Below are 19,155 nucleotides of genomic sequence, written 5' to 3'. Positions count from 1 at the left end.
GAGGGCAGCCAAATGAAATGGCTACAGATCTTGTTGACATCTAATTACTACTGTTTTAGAAACGGATGGCCTCTGAAGGAGATCTGATAGCTACCCTAACGGCCTTAGATGGATGAAGAGGAAGTGCATTGGCGCTTCCATACTTGCTTGATTTCAATGCTATAACAGTGGCTCTTAAATCATTTGCTGGGCACTATGAAAAGTGCTATAGGGATAGTATCAATTCCACAATGGGAGGAGGAGAGTTGGAAACCCATGGTCAAGGAAGCCCATGCCAGTTAATAAGGCGAGTTTACTCTCCCCCTGCCTCTGAAACTGAACTAGCTTCACTGCTGCTGGTTTCCCTAAGTTTACTTTAAGGTGGTGGGAGGCAGGAAACATCTAGAAGTGAAAAGGGAGATATAGGAGATGACTATTTCAGGTGGAGACTTCTCTAGACCTTAAGGCATGGCTAGGATCAAGGGAACATGGAAAGGCTGTGTCCATTAATTATTATTACTTGTGGTGGTGGTAGTTTAGGGGTTCATGCGACATTAAATGCATTGCTGTTTCCCCCCCCCCCCAAACTGGCGTAGCAATTTATCTTAGCACTTTGTAAGATGAGAAAACCCTATGTACAGATTGTGGGGAGAAGAACCTTGGGTAGTCTTAATCTGAGTTAAGTCTAATGTGGGGAGTGGGGCCTTGTGGTGCATCATCCACATTGCCAACTAACCTGAATAATTTCTGAATGTAGGGAGGAGCTAGAAGAAGTGCTCTTATGCCTGATGGCAAGCTTCTTTCTTATTACCACGAGGATGCACGGACCTTATATGAAAGTTTCAGAAGAGGACGCTACGTCTCAGGTGAGTAGGGAATTCACTGGGACAACTTGGATGGCCTGTTTTAGCATTGCTTGTTCAAACCACAGTTTTGGATGGAGTGGGTGTTGCCATAATACTTCTCACCTGATGAAGCTAATGAAGCTGAGTAGGGAAAAGCTAACAGAATGATTCTTTGCAGAGACTTTTCCAGGTGGAACTTGCAGGAACTCAGTTCTGGTACCACTCAAGTGAGTGCTATTGCCATTACAGTGGTGCCCCGCAAGACGAATGCCTCACAAGACGAAAAACCCGCTAGACGAAAGGGTTTTCCGTTTTGGAGGTGCTTCGCAAGACGAATTTCCCTATGGGCTTGCTTCGCAAGACGAAAATGTCTTGCGAGTTTTTCCGACTCCCCCCCCTTTCCCCCCCTTTTTCTAAGCCGCTTATCTGCTAAGCCGCTAATAGCGCTAATCCGCTAAGCTGCTAATGGGTTTTGCAAGACGAAAAAACCGCTAGACGAAGAGACTCACGGAACGGATTCTTTTCGTCTTGCGAGGCACCACTGTATAAGAGAACAAGGGAGACGGTGGTGGTGAGTTCCACCACTTCTTTTTCTAGAAAAATAACACTGGGCTTTCCATATGGGAATATGGATTCATGGCAGTCTTTCTGTGTGTTTCTGGTCCTTGATATGAGCATCCTTTTCTACCCACAGTGATTGCCTACTGAGGATATTCTTCAGAAATGGCTGGCTTGCTTTAGAGATGACTTGAATATAAAAACAAATCCTCTAACACCACAAATGTTGCAGGGCTCCTTATAATTGGTGTGGAAACGAATGGTGTGAAATAGAAAGTCTGACTTTCATTTTCATGAGGTTGGAGCATAATGCTTGAGGCCAAACCATATAATGTGGTAGATCAATGACTCGATATCCTGAATTAAGAAGAGAACACTTCTTTAAAAAGAAGCCAGTGTAAGGCATCCAAACTTACACTGAATCTCTTGCATCACATGTGCTTTGGTCCTTAGCCAGCTTCTGATGCTGTTTTGATGAGGGGGATCTACATATCACAGTAATATGTGAATGCTGTATAAGAAAAGTATTTCAAACTTTCCCATAAGAAGGCATTCTAATGTTTCTTGAAATTTGCTTGATTTTCTGTTCAAGTATTATTATTTTTAAACTGTAAACCACATCTAATATTAAAGGAAGGTAAATACAATGAATGGGAATCCATCTCTGCACAAAGCCGTTTAAAGTCCTCTAATGCAGAAAAGTGTTCAGTTGTTGAAGATATTGCAAACTAAAGACATAATTTAGCATCTAGGCAACAAATCCGGCTGACGATGTCAGCAAATCAGGGATGCCTAAAAGCTGTGGATTCTTGTTCGGTATCCTTCAGTTCACCTGAAGACCCTTCTACTATGCTGGCATATTCATAATCTCATTTTTTTTCCTTGCAGAAAATGGCCCTTGCTTAGGATACAGAAAACCAAAGAAACCTTTTCAGTGGCTGTCTTACCAACAGGTTGGTTAAAACACCAACTGGAAAACTGACCTAAATCCCTTGCCAATAATGTCAGGTTAACTATCCTTGATATTTCTAGGTGCTGGACAGAGCTGAACACCTGGGATCAGGTCTTCTACACAAAGGATGTAAACCCTCAGGAGATCAGTTCATTGGCATCTTTGCTCAGAATAGACCAGAGGTAACTTGTGAGAATCCTAGTTGGCCATAGTATTCTGGTAAAACCATTCCTAAATTTGCACACTGTTTTGATATTAATGTTTGGAAGCAGCAGAAGAAGTGTATGGACCTGCTGCCTGTTCATATTCTGATCTGGTGCTGGGAGCAGCTTTGGCATGTTGCTTGTCTTGCTGGAATTAATACGTGATGTGTTCACAATTTCCTAATGAGTCCCCCCCCCCAATTTGCACAATGGCTTGCATATCTACCACAATTGCTTCTGCAGTTTGGCTGATAAAATCAAGTTTCCTTGACTTATCATGCTCATTGGAATAGATGTGTCATATATAGTTCCTGCCAGGTGCAAGCTTGCAAGTTCACAAGCTCAACACAATTAACACATGAAGCTCTAATGGGAGGATTACTAGAATATACCTGATCCTTAAACATGCTGTTTTATATATTGCCACACAATGCTTATGTGTTTTTCCGTTCTTTTCTCCTGTAGTGGGTGATCTCTGAGCTTGCCTGCTACACTTACTCAATGGTTGCAGTTCCCCTTTATGACACTCTGGGACCTGATGCAATTGTGTACGTTATTAACAAAGGTAAGCTGTTTTCTCTGGCCATGAAATACCTTGTTCTACTCTTTCTTTATATTGCGGGGGGGGGGGGCGTTATTTTCTTGACAAGTGACTACTATAATAAAGTGAAATTTGGTCCTCAAATAGAGGGACAAAAGTTCCAAGAATTCCCCTCCTATTTGAGTTAATATGACCCAAATTCTTCTTAAAAGGCAGAAATGACTCAGAAAAATTATCGCCTGCTTCGTTAGTCTGCAGAGGGGTAAGTAAGAGACAGGTGTAAAATCTGAGGATGGGGGAGCAGGTAACCCTGTGTGTCATTAATGGAACTGACCTCTCCTCCTCCTCCTCTGTAATACCAGTCCTGTTCAATGTGACATAACAATGTTGCTTTGAATAGAGCCAAATAAAAGAGCTTTAGTAGCTGAAGCTCTGTTCTGTCAGTACAGCTGTCGGTATGCTGGATCTTTGACTTCAAAAAGCCCCGGAATCCCCATGAGACAAAGACCTTGCTTAAGTAGAGGAGCAAAGCATTTCTCAACCAACTTTAAGTCCCTGATCAGATTTTTGGTCCTGCTCCTTCCTGAGGTGGGGTTTTCTGAGCCTGCCTTTGGAGAACTTCTTCAGGCTGTTTGGCAAATAGTCAGACTTTGCCTCTTAGCAAGATACTTGTGACAGTGTTGAACATAATCTGTCTTCAGAAGACTACGCAGGGGTGGTAACAGGGTATTTATTTCTGTAAAGAAATGAAACAATGCAATTGCTTGCAGCTAGTCTCATCTTGGCTTCAAAATGCTTAAATAGAAGACACCCCCCTTCTATAGTTACACTTATGCTATCCTAGACGAAAAAAGGCATTATTGAAATGAAAATAGTGGCCATTAAACTCTATTTGCGCGCGCGCGCACACACACACACACACACACACACACACAAATACAGGTGAGGATCATACACTCCATTGCTGGTATTTCAGTTACTAAGCTTTGAACTTCCTCAAAGTTTATTTTGCTCACTTCTTTGAAACCAACTTTTTGAATGCAAAGAGTTGCAGCTTCTTTGAGTGAAACTCTTGGAACTGTCTGGAGATAAAATCTCTGTCAGTGTTACAATCACGAATGGAATGAAATACAGCTAGCCAGTGTTTTTACTGCAATTGTTATAAAGCCCCCAATGCTTTTCACAAGAGAGAAAGCCACAAGCTTAAAATCCTAACAGGAAACCTTGCTGAGATTAATTCTCCAAGGAGTTATGTCTCTTGGGTAACAGAATAGTAGTGGACTTTTTGTACTAGTCTGGACAAGTTGGGTGCTCATTTAATTGTACTCCATTAGTATAGCATGACTTCCAATTATAGCAGCTATGATCCAAGCTACACAAACCATGCAATGGTAGCCTTACTTACCGGTAATTAAGTTGCTTGACCTCAGTCGGAAACAACAGTGGAAGATGTTTCCCTTTACTTTCCCCCCACAACAGCTCTTTCCTTTCAGTGAAATGCATGATGTTGTAGATCATGAAACCTGTAGACAAAAGCTTGCTTTCAAACATACATGATGGATAAAGGAGTAAATGCCCTAAATTCTCCTAGAATCCCAAATGCTCCCTCCCAAACTGTTTGGGTTAAAGAGACATTGGCATTTGCATGCAACATGCTTGCTCAAAGTGTTTTTACAAGCTAGTACGAGCGGCAGGAATAATAATAATTGTGTAGTATACTTAACAGGTTCTAAAGCCCAATTAAGAGGCCTATACTCCTCACAGTAAATTTAAGTGTCTCTGTCTTGATAGCTGTGCCTGCCAGGTGTGGCTTGCAATTAGGCTATCATTTCTTGCAGCTCCCAGAAGATTCTGGCACACAGAGTGCTTGCGCTCAATGCATTATTTCCGCTTGCCACTTCTTAAATGATTGCCACATGAAATGGGTATGTGGAGATGTCTGCTTCAGCAAGCTGGTGCTACTTGTGTGTTCTGTGTAACTGGAGTCCAATGATGGAGGTTGTCAAGTGTTATGTGTGTTCCTTTAGCTGACATTGCTACAGTGATATGTGACAAACCTGAGAAAGCACAAGTGATACTTGAGAACTGTGAACAAAAGAAGATACCAGGACTGAAGATGATAATTCTGATGGATCCTTTTGATGGCACATTAAAGGAAAAAGGAGCTTCCCTGGGAGTTGAAATCTTTTCATTACAAGAAATTGAGGTACAGGGTCCCTTTTGCTTGACAAGTCTACTCTTGAGAGAGGTTAAAGCAGGCTTCCTCAACCTTGGCCCTCCAGATGTTTTTGGCCTACAACTCCCATGATCCCTAGCTAGCAGGACCCAGTGGTCAGGGATTCTGGGAATTGTAGTCTCAAAACATGTGGAGGGCCGAGGTTGAGGAAGCCTGGGTTAAACCTTCTAGAAACTGCAAGTATGTATGTTCATCATTGTGACATCTTTTGGGATTTGGCTTTGAGTACATGCTTAAATTTTGAGTAAATTGAGTAAATTTACTCAATCTCCCATTCCATGTGGGAACTGAATCTTCTGAAAAGTGTTGAACAATTTCACTGGGTGGATATTAAAGCATGGCCATAGTATTCCTCCCAAAGCTGCAGAGTCTAATCAAATTACTTGGTATCTTGCCCTTCTGTTTCCACATGTGGTTTGTTTGGAGAGGAACAAACCATGAGTGCTGGTAGGCAAATAACATGAAATGAACCTTTGGTTGGTTTGTTCCCCAGCATGCCAAAGGATAAAGGGGGAGAAGCACACCAGGGACTTTGAGTAGCGCGCACCAACATGCTGCTTGTTTATATTAAACAATAGTACAAAATAAACTATGGTTCAATGCAGTGATGGGAAACCTCAGGCACAGGGGCCAGATATGGCCATCCAGACCTTTCCATCTAGTCTTCAGGACTCTTCTTAGAACTGTCCTTAGCCACACCCTATACCAGTCCTGCTTTGCATTCTCCTTGAATATTTTTGCCTGGATGGAATGTGTCCTTTAACTCCAACAACACTTCCTGCTTGTTTGGGTTGAGAGGTATGTGTGTGAGTGAATAAACTAGGTGAGATTACACATTTCATATGCTACCTACATTTGTCTGTGGTCCTTGGGATGCAAAAGGCTCCCCATCCTTGGTTTAATGTGCCATGCGGACTTGGTCATTGACAATTGTTGGGACTGTGACTTGGCTGGACAGCATTGTATGTGTTGGGCAGGTTATCTTTGCCACAATATTCATATTTCAGTTTCACCAGTGATTCTGGCCTTGCACAACTTCCAGTGTGATCTCCAGTCCTCTTTCAATTTTTTATCCTTAATACTCATGCTGATCCTTCTATTCTTGGGTTTTTCTGTGCCATTTTTTTTTTTAAATGCTATAAGTGTGTATCAATAAATAGCAGTGCCTATAATCTATTGCGCCCATACATTGCACAGCTTTCCAGAGTAGAATTCTTTTTTCTTTCTCTAAATACATTTTTGTAAACCTTGAAAAACCAGTCACCGAACTTAAAGAGAAAAAACAGTGGAATTATTCACAACATAAATTGATTGTTCTGTGTCCTGGGGTCTTAGGACAGACCTTTTGGTGGGAGATTGTGTGTGTGTGTGTGCAGATTTGTTTTTTTAACACACACACACACACACACACACACACACCTGCATCTTGAGGGAATTAAAAGATGAATTTTCGGCTAAATACATGCTCTCTGCCCATTCTCAAGCCTTGTCTTAATATGTAAAGTGCTATAGCTGCATAGCTATTGTTGGGATTTCTTTCTGCAATCATAAATGCTACAAATGGCTCTTGTCTATCTAGATTAATCTCAATTTACATTCAGACCATCACTTCATACCTGCCCCCAAACCACTTCAGAACATCTACTTCTTGAGCTACCCTGTAATAGTTATCACCACTGTCCACCACAACTGCCCCATTCCTTAGTGGCACTGCTTAATTACTCTTGCTTGTTTTCCTACAGATGCTAGGAAAACACAACTTCAGCCGACCAGTTGTAAGTACTCATCCTCTATTTTACTCAACCAGTGAAGTCTATTTACTACCATGTGTGATTTTAAAAGCTTGAACCCATTTTGGACTCAATTGTTATCTTATTGCAGCTTCCCAAGCCAGAGGATCTTGCCATAGTCTGTTTCACCAGCGGAACAACAGGTAAATAACTTGGTAGAACATCAATAGGCATCATCTTTTGTGACAAAAGGGACAAACGCTAATCCTATTTTTAGATTTTAAGAGTCGCCTGAAATGTTGGAGATAATGGAGCCCATCCAGTTACTGAAACAAAAAAACAAAAAAAGCTCCAGCCATAGCCACTCATGCCCTCATGCATTTGAGGGGTTTTCATACAAATCCTTGTATTTATGCCGTGTAATATGTTCCTGATGTGTTTTAGTATGCAAAGAACTCCTGTTGGTTTTTCTTTTTATTGCTTCATGCTGCCTGAATGGGAACTTCAGTTTCACAGGGTGAAATTTGGACTCTTCTCAAGGAATGTGGAGAGGGGGCAATGATAAATTTCTGTGTCCCCTTGATACTTTTATAGGGAGGAAGAGACACAAATCCTATTAAAACTGATGATATTGAGGTGAAACTGTTGACAGCTCTTCATAGAATAAGACTGCCACACAATTTGGGAGGGAAGCAAGGAAAGAGAAGTAGCACTTAACATCATTTTGAAGATTTCCCACTGGGCCTTCAAAAATGGTTACCGTATTTTTTGCTCTATAAGACTCACTTTTTCCCTCCTAAAAAGTAAGGGGAAATGTGTGTGCTTCTTATGGAGTGAATGCAGGCTGCGCAGCTATCCCAGAAGCCAGAACAGCAAGAGGGATTGCTGCTTTCACTGTGCAGTGATCCCTCTTGCTGTTCTGGCTTCTGAGATTCAGAATATTTTTTTTCTTGTTTTCCTTCTCCAAAAACTAGGTGTGTCTTGTGGTCTGGTGCGTCTTATAGAGCGAAAAATACGGTATATGATGCAGAAATTCCGGGGGCACTTGACTCTACACCTCTTATTCTGACAGAAAGCTTGCATGCTATCTGTAATAGCTAAAACTGGCCTGGTTAGCAGTATTGCATGCCTGCCTCAAAAAGAAATCTATAGGGGTAGATTTTTATGCTGCATTTTATGATTTTTAAACCATGAAGTTGTGTGTTTTTTAAAGCTGCTTTGAGTTCACACTTAGTCCATACTTTCAAAAAATAATAATGAAAGGAGTGTTCTTGTTTCATGGTGTTCAGGTTGCCTGAAACAGTGTGTAGTTCAGCTCTTAAATTCCTGGTTTGAGCTGCAAATTTGTTTGTTTTTATGTGTGTAGGTAACCCTAAAGGAGCCATGCTAACACATGAAAGTATTGTTGCCAATGCTGCTGCGTTCATGAAGACTATGGAAGTAAGTGACCATATGCAAAGGCCAAGCTGACTAATTTGGTTGGTCAGGCTGCCGACAATCAAACTCTACATTTTTGCATGTTTGTAGAACTGGAGCATCATTGTGACACCGCCTGCTTCTTTTCTTACAGATGACAAGTCCTTGTGTGCCATCGGATGTATCGCTGTCATACCTTCCTCTAGCTCACATGTTTGAGAGAGTAGTGGAGGTAAAACCCCTCTCTTAAGTTCCTCTTGCCACTCGGAGCAACTGTGTGGTGCTTCTTGGGTCTCCTCAAAAGGTTAAACAGTGGCACGTGAGTGGCTTAGCCACTGGCTGGCTCTGTAAGCAACCCATCTGGCAAAAGGATTGTGGTCCTTCCTGCTTAATGTGACAACAAGGTGTGCTTGTATATCATGATAAATGTTGCAAGCAAGATCTTGAGATGTGGGGTGTGTGTGTGTGTGTGTGTGTGTGTGTGTGTACACACATGGAAACACCTCTCAAACTTAGCTTGAGGAACACAGTTTACAGTAATCCATTTTTATATTCTGAAAAAGTTTTTATTTAATTAAGCTTTTAATTAAATAAATGCCCAGTGTTCACAAAGATCAATGAATGGAGGCTACTGACATCTAGATGTTTTAATGGGTAGAGGTTCAACTGGCAGATTGGGAATGGGGTCTCAATCCTAGTACCTTTTGCAGTATATTTAAGGTCTTCCATGGTTACTTTTTAGACCGTAATGTACAGCAATGGAGCAAAAGTGGGGTTCTTCCAAGGAGATATTAGATTTCTTACTGATGACATGAAAACTTTGAAGCCAACTATCTTCCCAGTGGTGCCAAGACTGCTCAACAGGATCTATGACAAGGTAAACATTGTACCTAATATAAAGCTGCCTCCACTTGAATCCTCTTAAGTACAATTGCAACTGGGTATATTATGCTTCTATTTAAATTTTCCATAGAATAGTTCCAAATCCTGAAACCAGAAATGGCAAGCTCACCCCAAAATGCCACAGGGCTTTCTCCTAAACTCTTCCATGTTCCATCATGGCTTTAAAATCCATCTTAATGTTAGAGGGCATAATGACTGGATGTTTGGGAAGGGCAAAGAAATGGGGTCACCAGAAATGAAGAGGTTAGCTCTAGAGTCACTGGATGCCCACATCCCCTTTAGTAGTACAGTGCCCTGATTTCTTGCAGATTCAAAGTGGTGCCCAAACAAACTTCAAGCAGTTATTGCTCAAAGTTGCTGTAGCCAGGAAGCATGCTGAAGTGAAGCAAGGCATTATCCGAAACACCAGCATCTGGGACAAGCTAGTCTTCAATAAAGTTCAGGTACGTGCTCCCCTTTTTAGGCTTCAGAACCAATGCCACAATACCTTTCGCCGGGATGCCTGTGCTTACATTCTTCTCTTCCCTTCTCCACAGGAAATCTTGGGTGGGAAGGTGCGAATCGTAGTCACTGGAGCTGCCCCCATATCTTCACCTGTCCTAACGTTCCTCAGAGCAGCCTTTGGGTGTCAGGTGAGGGCAAAGCCCCCAAGGCTTTCTCCACCCCAAGGAAGCGAATTGGTTAGCTTGAAGGTTCTGTTAGTGGCATTGCTGTGGCACCTGAGAAATGAAAGGTGCTGCCATTGGTTGGGCGATGAACCGATATTGGAAGCTCAGCCATGAATGTAGTTGTGGACTGTGCAAATGTTGTTGTAACCTGCTCTTTATCAAATATTTCAGTGCCACAGAAGGGCAACCATGGAATAAAAATAACAAAGGCAATATACAGAAAATGAGAGAATACATGAAAACAAGTCCAACAATAACAAGCACATTAACACTTCAAAATGGAACAATTCGTTTGCCTACAAAATATACACTCACTATTAAAATCAAAATTATGGAAACACTTCCATAGTTTCCATAATTTTTATAGTGAGTGTATATTTTGTAGGCAAAATTATGGAAACACTTTGGAAAAAGTTCCAACTTTATCAGATTGGCAGTGCAAATGACTGGAATATGTGGAAATAGTGCAATTGACTAACAGACTAAGAGGTAATACAAGACAATCATTGATTCAAAAATGGGATATATAAGAGATCTATAGAATAAGAAACAAACAAAAGGGTACTAATTGCTGTAAGAAAGTATTAAAGTACAGAAAGGGTAAGGTAATAAGTACATTCATCACCAGAAAAGTTATATGCATCGGGAAATGATAGGAAGTTGCTGGTGGCGCTGTGGTTAAAACCACTGTGCCACTTGCCTGGACTTGCTGATCGGAAGGTTGGCAGTTCGAGGCCTCACAACAAGGTGAGCTCCCACTGTTTGGTCCCAGCTCCTGCCAACATAGCAGTTTCAAAGCACGCAGTGCAAGTAGATAAATAGGTTTCTCTCTGGCGGGAAGGTAAACCACATTTCCGTGCTCTGCTCTGGTTTCGGTGTTCCGTTGCACCAGAAGCGGCTTAGTTATGCTGGCCACATGACCCGGAAAAACTGTCTGTGCACAAACGCCAGCTCCCTCGGCCTGTAAAGCGAGATGGCAACCCCAGAGTTGTTCACGACTGGACTTAACTGTCAGGGGTCCCTTTACCTTTACCTTCATCACCAGAAAGGTTATATGCATCGGGAAATGATAGGAAGTCTAGTCTACGTCAGCAAAAAGATAGGAAAAAAGAGATTGCATAAATTTAATTTAAATTTAATTTTTGTAAACATATATAAGATTATTAGTACATGATAGTTTTCATCTTTGTATATTGTGTATGTTATCTATGAATTTCACTAAAGTATTTAAACTGGGGGGGGGGGAGAGGATTATGGAAAAACTTCACAAATAATCCAGTCCTATAGGCTCCACTTCTGAACAACACCCCTAAGTACCACCGACCTCAGTGGATCTCTGTCATGACAGAACTTGCCTTGTTCATTGAATTGTTCATGTAGACTCCACGTTGTCATAAAACAAACCCATCAAAACTGCAACTGGAACTAAAGGGTGCCATCTAATTAAATATTTGTCTTCCAAAACAGATCTTTGAAGCATATGGCCAAACAGAGTGCACAGGTGGCTGCACATTTTCATTGCCGGGAGACTGGACGACTGGTATGCTTTCTTAAAATTCTGAGTGTGGCTGAAGACTATGACTTGGGCTTCAGTTGGCTTATAGTTGCGTATAATAGATGGCCAGCATGAGTTAAAAAAACATCTTATGATGGGCAAGGTAGTATTGGATGAGTTGTATCTGCTGTGTTTGTGTGGGTCAGGGGGAGATGGGAGCTTTCCTTTGGCTTCTCTGGCTACTTTGCAGTTCATCCGGCTGCTTTCTTCTTTCTATGTAACTAATCACATAAATATGGGGGGGGGGGGGCAACAGGTTTTTGCATCTCCTGCATTTAAATATAACTTATCCTTCCGTTTACTAGCAGAATGGGCTATACCGGCAAGATGAATTAGACTTAAGACAACTTCTAATCTGATTATTCAGAGCTTGCTTTTCTGCTGTGGAGGTGGGAGGGACTTTTATAACCGTTTACGCTATAAAAGGTGATTATGGAAGTTAACAGTTACTTCAATATGTAAGTGGTAGCAATGAGGAATGGGTTGATACAACAACAGCCACTTTTTGCCCTTCTTCGTATGCACCTCCGTGGAATTTTGGCGATTTTAAACAGCTGCCAAGACAGGTAAAGAAGGGAGGATTGTACCGAGAAAAAAACCTAAATTTTCTGCCTGGGTGTTCTTCTTTAGGTCACGTTGGACCCCCCCTAGCTTGCAACATTGTAAAACTTGACGATGTTGCTGAAATGAACTACCTTGCAGCTAACGGTGAAGGGGAGGTAAGCTCCTTTTTGTGATGTAGCATTCTGTGAGCTGAAGTTTAAAATAGATGGGGTCTAACACCTATTTTTGTGTGCCTTCTATAGATTTGCATTAAGGGGCCAAATGTATTCAAGGGTTACTTGAAGGATCCTGAGAAAACTGATGAAGCTATTGACCGAGATGGGTGGCTTCATACTGGGGACATTGGGAAATGGATGCCGGTAAGTTGGTGGTCACTGAGGCAGCTTGCTGACTACTTTGCACAGAACAGTATGCTGGCTAATTCCAGATTGCACCATTTGGAATTCTGATGCAACTAACCCACTTCCAACAAAATGAAATTGTGGACTAAAATATGCTTGAATGTGAGATAACAATTGCTTGACATGACATCCTATAACCTCCCCACAAACATACAGTGGTACCTTGGGTTACAGATGCTTCAGGTTACAGACGCTTCAGGTTACAGACTCCGCTAACCCAGAAATAGTACCGCGGGTTAAGAACTTTGCTTCAGGATGAGAACAGAAATTGTGTGGCGGTGGCGCAGCAGGCCCCACTAGCTAAAGTGGTACCTCAGGTTAAGAACAGTTTCAGGTTATGAACGGACCTCCAGAATGAATTAAGTTATTAACCCGAGGTACCACTGTACATGGATGAATTCTCAATAAAACAGATTATCTAGAAGTGGCCTCCATTTTGGTCTCCAAGCTTTTCTGCATCTGGCTGTAGAAAATGACTCCTAGAAAGGATACTTGAAAGTGTTTAAAATGAGATTTGCAGTAATTATTCCCCTGCAAAGATAAGGAAGCTATTCCTGCAAAGCTTGGCACCCAAACACAAATCGGAAGTATAATATAAAATAAACTTCACAGTGACTCTCGGTATGTTGCAGCAGTAAGCATTCCCCATGTATCCTTCAAATAGCAAGATAAATTAATGTACCCCAAAGTGTGCATTCTACTACAAGTTGTGAAATTGGTGGTGGATAATACAGCCAGAGGGCATGCTTTCTTGCATATAGTGCACTGTGGATTAGGAGAGATGAGGCACTAAGGACTCTCCCAAAAGCTACTGATTGGGTTTGTTATGAATGCACCATTCAAAGATTGAATTACTGAATATGGCACCAACGCATTATTCTTAAAGCATTCTACTTGGCCTACATTTACATAATGCATTTTAAACCCTATGATATCACTTTAAGCAGTCATGGCTTTCCACAAAGAATTCTGGGAGGAGTGGTTTGTTAAGGGGGCCAAAAGTTGTTAGGCGATCCCAATTCTCCTCACATAGCTGCAATTCCCAGAGTTCCCTGTGAAGAAGGAACGATCATTAAACCACTCTGGGAATTTTAGGCCAGTGTGGTGTAGTGGTTAGAGTGTGGGACTAGGAGCTGGGAGACCAGAGTCCAAATCGCCACTCTGCCATGAAGCTTGCTGGGCGAATCGCTGCCTCTCAGCCTAACCTACCTCACAGGGTTGTTGTGGAGATTAAATAAAGAGTGGGAGAACCATGTACACAACTTTGAGCTCTTTGAAGAAAAATGTGGGATATAGATTTCTATTCCTGTCTCCAAACTTGTTTTTGTACTTTTTGCAGAGTGGTGCATTGAAGATAATTGACAGAAAAAAGAACATCTTCAAGCTAGCTCAGGGAGAATATATTGCACCTGAAAAGATTGAAAACATCTACCTCAGAAGTGCTCCTGTAGCACAGGTCTTTGTGCATGGAGATAGCCTACAGGTAAGTGTGCCCTGTTCAGAGCTGTATCTTCAACCACTGTGCTAACTGGTTTCTAGGGCCAGACAGTTCAGTCAGAATGGTCAAGACACACACTGCTGCTGAGATGGGTGACTTGCGGGGACACAATGAAGACCTAATGGATTGCATGATCATAAAAGCTGACTTCTTTATAGTATGACATGACATGTTGGCCCTTTGGCCCAAAGATCCAAGGGAACTCAATATGCCCAAGTGGAAATCTTTGGGAACGAGTACATACAACACACCCACACCCATTTTTTCCTGGAGTTTGAATGTTCATTCTTCCTACAGTCATTCTTGGTGAGTGTGGTGGTTCCTGATCCAGAGACCCTTCCAGAGTTTGCAGCAAAGTTGGGAGTTAAAGGTTCATTTGAGGAACTCTGCAAAAATACAGTAAGTGCCTTTCTCTCACTTTGTGAAGATCCAAGTTACTGAAGATAAGAGTTCATTGGGTGAACTTGAAGGGGAAATTGTCTGATTGTAAACTGGATTTCAGAGTTCGATAATAAAAAAGCCAGTTTGCCTCTTGACTCTCACTTGGTGTTTGGATATGCAGTTTTGCATGAGGTGATATATGAGTCTTTTGTGCCATAGCACATAAACTTGTAAATAGCTGCTTCCTGCTAAAATTATTAATGTATACCCAATCCTACAATACAGCCTACTAAACTAGATTTAAGCAAGGTAGCTTTTAAATCAAGATGGGAGGAAATTGGATATGCGATTAGAACAGTTATTCTAAATTGTGTGTTGGCAACCAAGGCTGGTATAGTGGGTTAAGCGAGAGGAGCAGGCAATTATTATAATTACTTGTCACTGCAGTGAAAGTTTTTACTTTAGCAGCATTTTCATGTCTGAACTTGCATGTTAACTTCGTATGTATCTTGAGTGTGCTGTTTGATTAGAAAGTTGTGCTAGTATAGCTCCCCATGTTCAAGCTTAACGCACACATTTGTTGAGGTGTGAACAACTGCGTGTTAAGAAATAGACAGCAATCCTGGAAGTGAATTTTGTGTGAGTGCAGTATTTAATTTGCATATAACCTCTCCCTTTGAGGTTTTTTAAAAGGCTTTTGAGGAAATAGTCCTTGTTTCTATTTTTTGCTCACAATACTTGTTAAGTGCATGGCTCTGTGAGGGTCTCTTCCCACTCCACCACCAAGCCACACAAATTCCTTAAGAATTAAACTGCTTTATGGTGTCAGGCTTTAACAATCAGCGGATTGGGCAGCTGTGGGTGGGAAAGAATGTGTGTTTGAGGTCTATATATTTCTCTCAGATTTCTAAAATCTAGAGCCTTCCTTAGCCTGAATGCACAGAACTGAACTCATTAAAATTCCAAGAAACACTTTCTAGCACAATGTGAGATTTGACTCCTGAAAAGTATTCCTGCAGAACAAATGTGAATTCATTCCATAAAGTTAAGATTCGTAGAAAGGGAAAACCATTGGCTAAAAATATTCCACAATCATGCTGACTGGGATAGAGGGGTGACTTACATCAGTAACCTGCTTCTGGAAGTCTCTGTTCTTCACCTTGTTGCTACCATATATAGGTTAGTTACTGGTAAACATAAATCTGTTAAGATATTATGGGACTACTTGCATCATTTCCAGGTCTGAAACGGGTTTTCATTTATGTAGTCTTGGTCTCTAAAGGCATTAAGATAAACTTATAAGTTTTTCAAACCTGCTGGTTTAAATCCTACCAATATATTTTCTGCTTCTAGGTGGTGAAAAAAGCTATCCTGTCAGACATAATCAGGTTGGGGAAAGAAGCTGGCCTCAAGTCATTTGAACAAGTGAGTATGCAGTTTGTTCAAGGCTATTGCTGTTAAGTGGCTTCAGAGAGAATGAACTCTTAACGCAGATCTCCAGAAGTAGAGAGACGGGTTTCTGCATACTCCGTTTGTGTTGGAAAGAAGCTTGAATGCATAAAACGGCTTATAAAAAGATTTAAATCAGCACCATAATGTTTCCATAGTGCTCTGCCCTTATCCCTTTACAAAAGGAATTGAGTGTGTCAGAGATACTGGAGGAATAAGTTGGTCTTAAATCTCCGGACTTCTGTAAATGTGGAAATTTGTAAAAGTGAAAATTATAAATAAATAAACCTCTGGACTTCCAAGAGGTTTCAAAGGTATCTTGTCATCCTAGGACATGTAGTTCAGATTTCTATCTCAAACTTTGATCTCTGACAAGTCCAGAGATCTGCTGCAATGCCTCTATTGATGTGGGGCAGGCATCCAACAACCAAGAATTATCACACCAGAAATCTGCATGATACGCTCCATACTGTAACAAACGGCTATAGCACTTTGCTCCTAAGCAAAGGGGCACTTGGTGTGTTGTGAAATGGTGGCTGTCGACAACTAGCTCTTTTGATACAAAAAGAAAATAGGGGTGGGGGCCTGTTTGAGGAAATACTATAGACTTCCTCGATCCCAAGGGCTTGAGAGTATAGCTTCTCAAAGGTAAAGAGGGAACCTTAGTATAAGGCAAACTGTCCACCTCAGACAAATGCATAAGGCACTATTATGACAAAAATATTGTCTCCACAACCAGGTGAAAGATCTCTACCTCCATCCCGAGATGCTCACAGTTGAAAATGGACTGTTGACCCCAACACTGAAGGCAAAGAGAGCAGAAGTATCCAAATTCTTCAGAAGTCAAATTGATGCTATCTATGCTGCTAATATGTAGTTAAGGGGCGGGGAGCGTCAGCTAATTGTATTTACAGTGAACTGTGAAAGCACTTGGTAGGCCCTAAACAGCTGAAAAATGAAGGACCTGAATCAACTAAGTGTCCTTTCCTCTTCAAAGAAAAACATGTTTGGCTAAGGTGGTGAATCTTGTGTAATATACTACGTTGTTCAAATGGAACATGCCAGACTTGTATATTCAGAGCAAAGCTGCCTTTCTGCCTCAGTGACTACTGTTGTCCCTTGTGATTTGTATAAATCTAAATGAAATGGGAAGAACTTGATGATAGTTGCCGTATGTGGAAGATAGTATGGGAAAGTATTTAAGACGTCTCTTAAAACTATTGATGATTCTAACGGCCATAATGAGATTGTATAGGACCAGTATGCTTAAACACTAACTTAATCGTACTGAAAGGCTCTGCCCCATGTAATATAGTCTTGATTTGTACAGTCATTTACTCTAGCTTTGTATATGCTTTTGGAGAAAAAGCCATGAATGCCATCCTTCTGTGGTGGGTGCTCAAATGCCTCATTGGCAATAAATGTACTTAATGCCTATTTTTTAAAGTCTGGGTATCCAAATTCCGCTAAGGCGCAAACTATTCCTGCTGGCTGAAAATGTATGTGAAAAATAAACTGATAGCACTTTCTGAAATTTGTGTCTTTTGACTTAGTACATCTTGTACTCTGAATTCCATGAAGGTAAATATCCATTTCTCAATACGTGGAAGGATACTTCCCTTAAGCATTTATAAAATATATTCAAAATTTAAGGGTTTTGGGTTTTTTTAGGGAGGGGGCCATCTTGGATTACCAAGACTAGTGTCTCATTTCCTGTACAGATTTAAGTTGCCCTTAATGTCAAGGCGCATGCTTATTAATCTGACCTTGGCTCTTACTGGTTACAAGCGCTCCAGCTCTCTCTGCAACTCCAAAAGCAAAGTGCTTAAAGATGGTTTCAGGGACAGGACTGTAGATGAGTAACTAGAGCACCTTTGATCTGTTGCAGCATAAACTAGTAACAGTAGCCTGGGGTGAGGAGAAATACAGGCATTAAACACAGCATACAAATGGGGGCCGGAGGATACAGAGGCGAGATCTGTCAGGGATGCTTTGCAACTTTTCCTATCAAAGCACCTCTTCCCCACCAAATCAGAGCTATTTGTCTATATTCTTTGAAGTATCATTGATCCTCTTCACCATCAGTAGGGCTGCTTCATTATCTCTTAGTTGGTTTTCTTCTTGGTACAGTAGATGCTGCATTTGCTTTTGCCTAGCGTTGAGCACAAAGGATTTGCTACAGTCGTAATCCAGTCTTTATAAAAACCCACAACTATCTGACTTCTCTTGTATCGAGAGTTTGGTTCTAGTTTTCAGACTTCATAGAAATCCTGGTTTCTAAATATGTGATAGGTGGTCGTTGCATTAAATCGCTCATTTAACCTGAAGACCAAAACAAAACTGAGAAAACTAGTGTCTACACCTGTACAACTAGCAGCTATCATGATTCTACATGCTTAGACTACATGACTAAGCAGGGCTTTCAGAACCTGAACTGATGTCCACCAAATTTAGTCCAGCAGCATCTAGAAATTCTACAAGTATGAAATGAGAAATGGGCAATGAGAAATCTGCTGTTCAGGTGTCTCAATTTTTGGTTGGGTAATATTAGTTAGTGGGTGATCTGGGTAGGATATTTAATTTGCAGGGGGGGTTGCCATAAAATGCAACCTTTTGAATAAATAAGGTATACTATTCATTGTATCGAATTGTAGATTTCAACAGAAATCTCATAAAGTTCAACGAAAAATCAGAAGATCCAGTGGATCAGTTCATTCTCTAGTCAGTTCATGCATAAGGTCCATACATGTAAAAGTATCTATTCCACCTGTCTGTTCAAAGAGTCCAATAATCCACATGAAGGGTTGTTACAGTTCCACAGAATCCTTTCACAGAGTCTAAGACAAGGCTTTCCGGAATATTAGCCTTGTTTCGCCAACCTAGGCTTCATCAGTAGTGGATCTTATAGCATGACTGCAACCACTACTATGCCGTAAGATCCACTATCCTGTAATATATTACATATGAACCTGTTCTACTGATGAAGCCTAGGATGGCGAAACAAGGCTAATGTGAATATTACAGAAAAGTGCTGGGCGTTGTCTTTGGCTCTCAGAATTTGGCTGCTTGCAGGACCACCTTCTACCATGGCTGCAAAGAAAAAGTTTTAAGTGTGTTTTAAGTGCAATACACAATGTGACACTAGATGGAGATGGTGAGCCTTATGGAAAATGCAATGTATTTTTAAAAACTTTTTTTTAAAGGTTTTTCAGAATGTTTTTGATATGTGTGTAGATACACCCGTGTGAATCTGATGCGACTTTACAATCTTCACTG

At 41.1% G+C, this 19,155-nt stretch overlaps 1 protein-coding gene across 3 annotated transcripts in view; it reads left to right on the top strand.

The window, feature by feature from the left end:
- The window catches only part of ACSL5 (acyl-CoA synthetase long chain family member 5), a 31,059-nt gene extending 13,646 nt beyond the window's left edge, over positions 1-17,413 (top strand). For all 3 annotated transcript variants that reach the window (XM_079977201.1, XM_079977202.1, XM_079977200.1), the window contains exons 3-21: positions 737-845; positions 2,271-2,335; positions 2,415-2,516; positions 3,003-3,102; positions 5,106-5,284; positions 7,057-7,089; positions 7,196-7,247; positions 8,411-8,484; positions 8,615-8,692; positions 9,203-9,337; positions 9,672-9,806; positions 9,900-9,995; positions 11,499-11,571; positions 12,217-12,305; positions 12,393-12,509; positions 13,891-14,034; positions 14,347-14,448; positions 15,784-15,855; positions 16,619-17,413. In XM_079977201.1, the coding sequence (XP_079833327.1) occupies positions 737-845; positions 2,271-2,335; positions 2,415-2,516; positions 3,003-3,102; positions 5,106-5,284; positions 7,057-7,089; positions 7,196-7,247; positions 8,411-8,484; positions 8,615-8,692; positions 9,203-9,337; positions 9,672-9,806; positions 9,900-9,995; positions 11,499-11,571; positions 12,217-12,305; positions 12,393-12,509; positions 13,891-14,034; positions 14,347-14,448; positions 15,784-15,855; positions 16,619-16,756 (1,893 nt within the window). In that variant the 3' untranslated portion in view covers positions 16,757-17,413. The remainder of the gene's footprint in view (positions 1-736; positions 846-2,270; positions 2,336-2,414; positions 2,517-3,002; positions 3,103-5,105; positions 5,285-7,056; positions 7,090-7,195; positions 7,248-8,410; positions 8,485-8,614; positions 8,693-9,202; positions 9,338-9,671; positions 9,807-9,899; positions 9,996-11,498; positions 11,572-12,216; positions 12,306-12,392; positions 12,510-13,890; positions 14,035-14,346; positions 14,449-15,783; positions 15,856-16,618) is intronic.
- The last annotated feature ends 1,742 nt before the right edge of the window (positions 17,414-19,155 follow it).

The sequence above is a fragment of the Podarcis cretensis genome (assembly GCF_951804945.1).
Source record: "Podarcis cretensis genome assembly, chromosome: 5".
NCBI classification, from domain to species: domain Eukaryota; kingdom Metazoa; phylum Chordata; class Lepidosauria; order Squamata; family Lacertidae; genus Podarcis; species Podarcis cretensis.
Note: the sequence above shows the minus strand (reverse complement) of the source record. Positions and strands in the feature narration are given on the sequence as shown.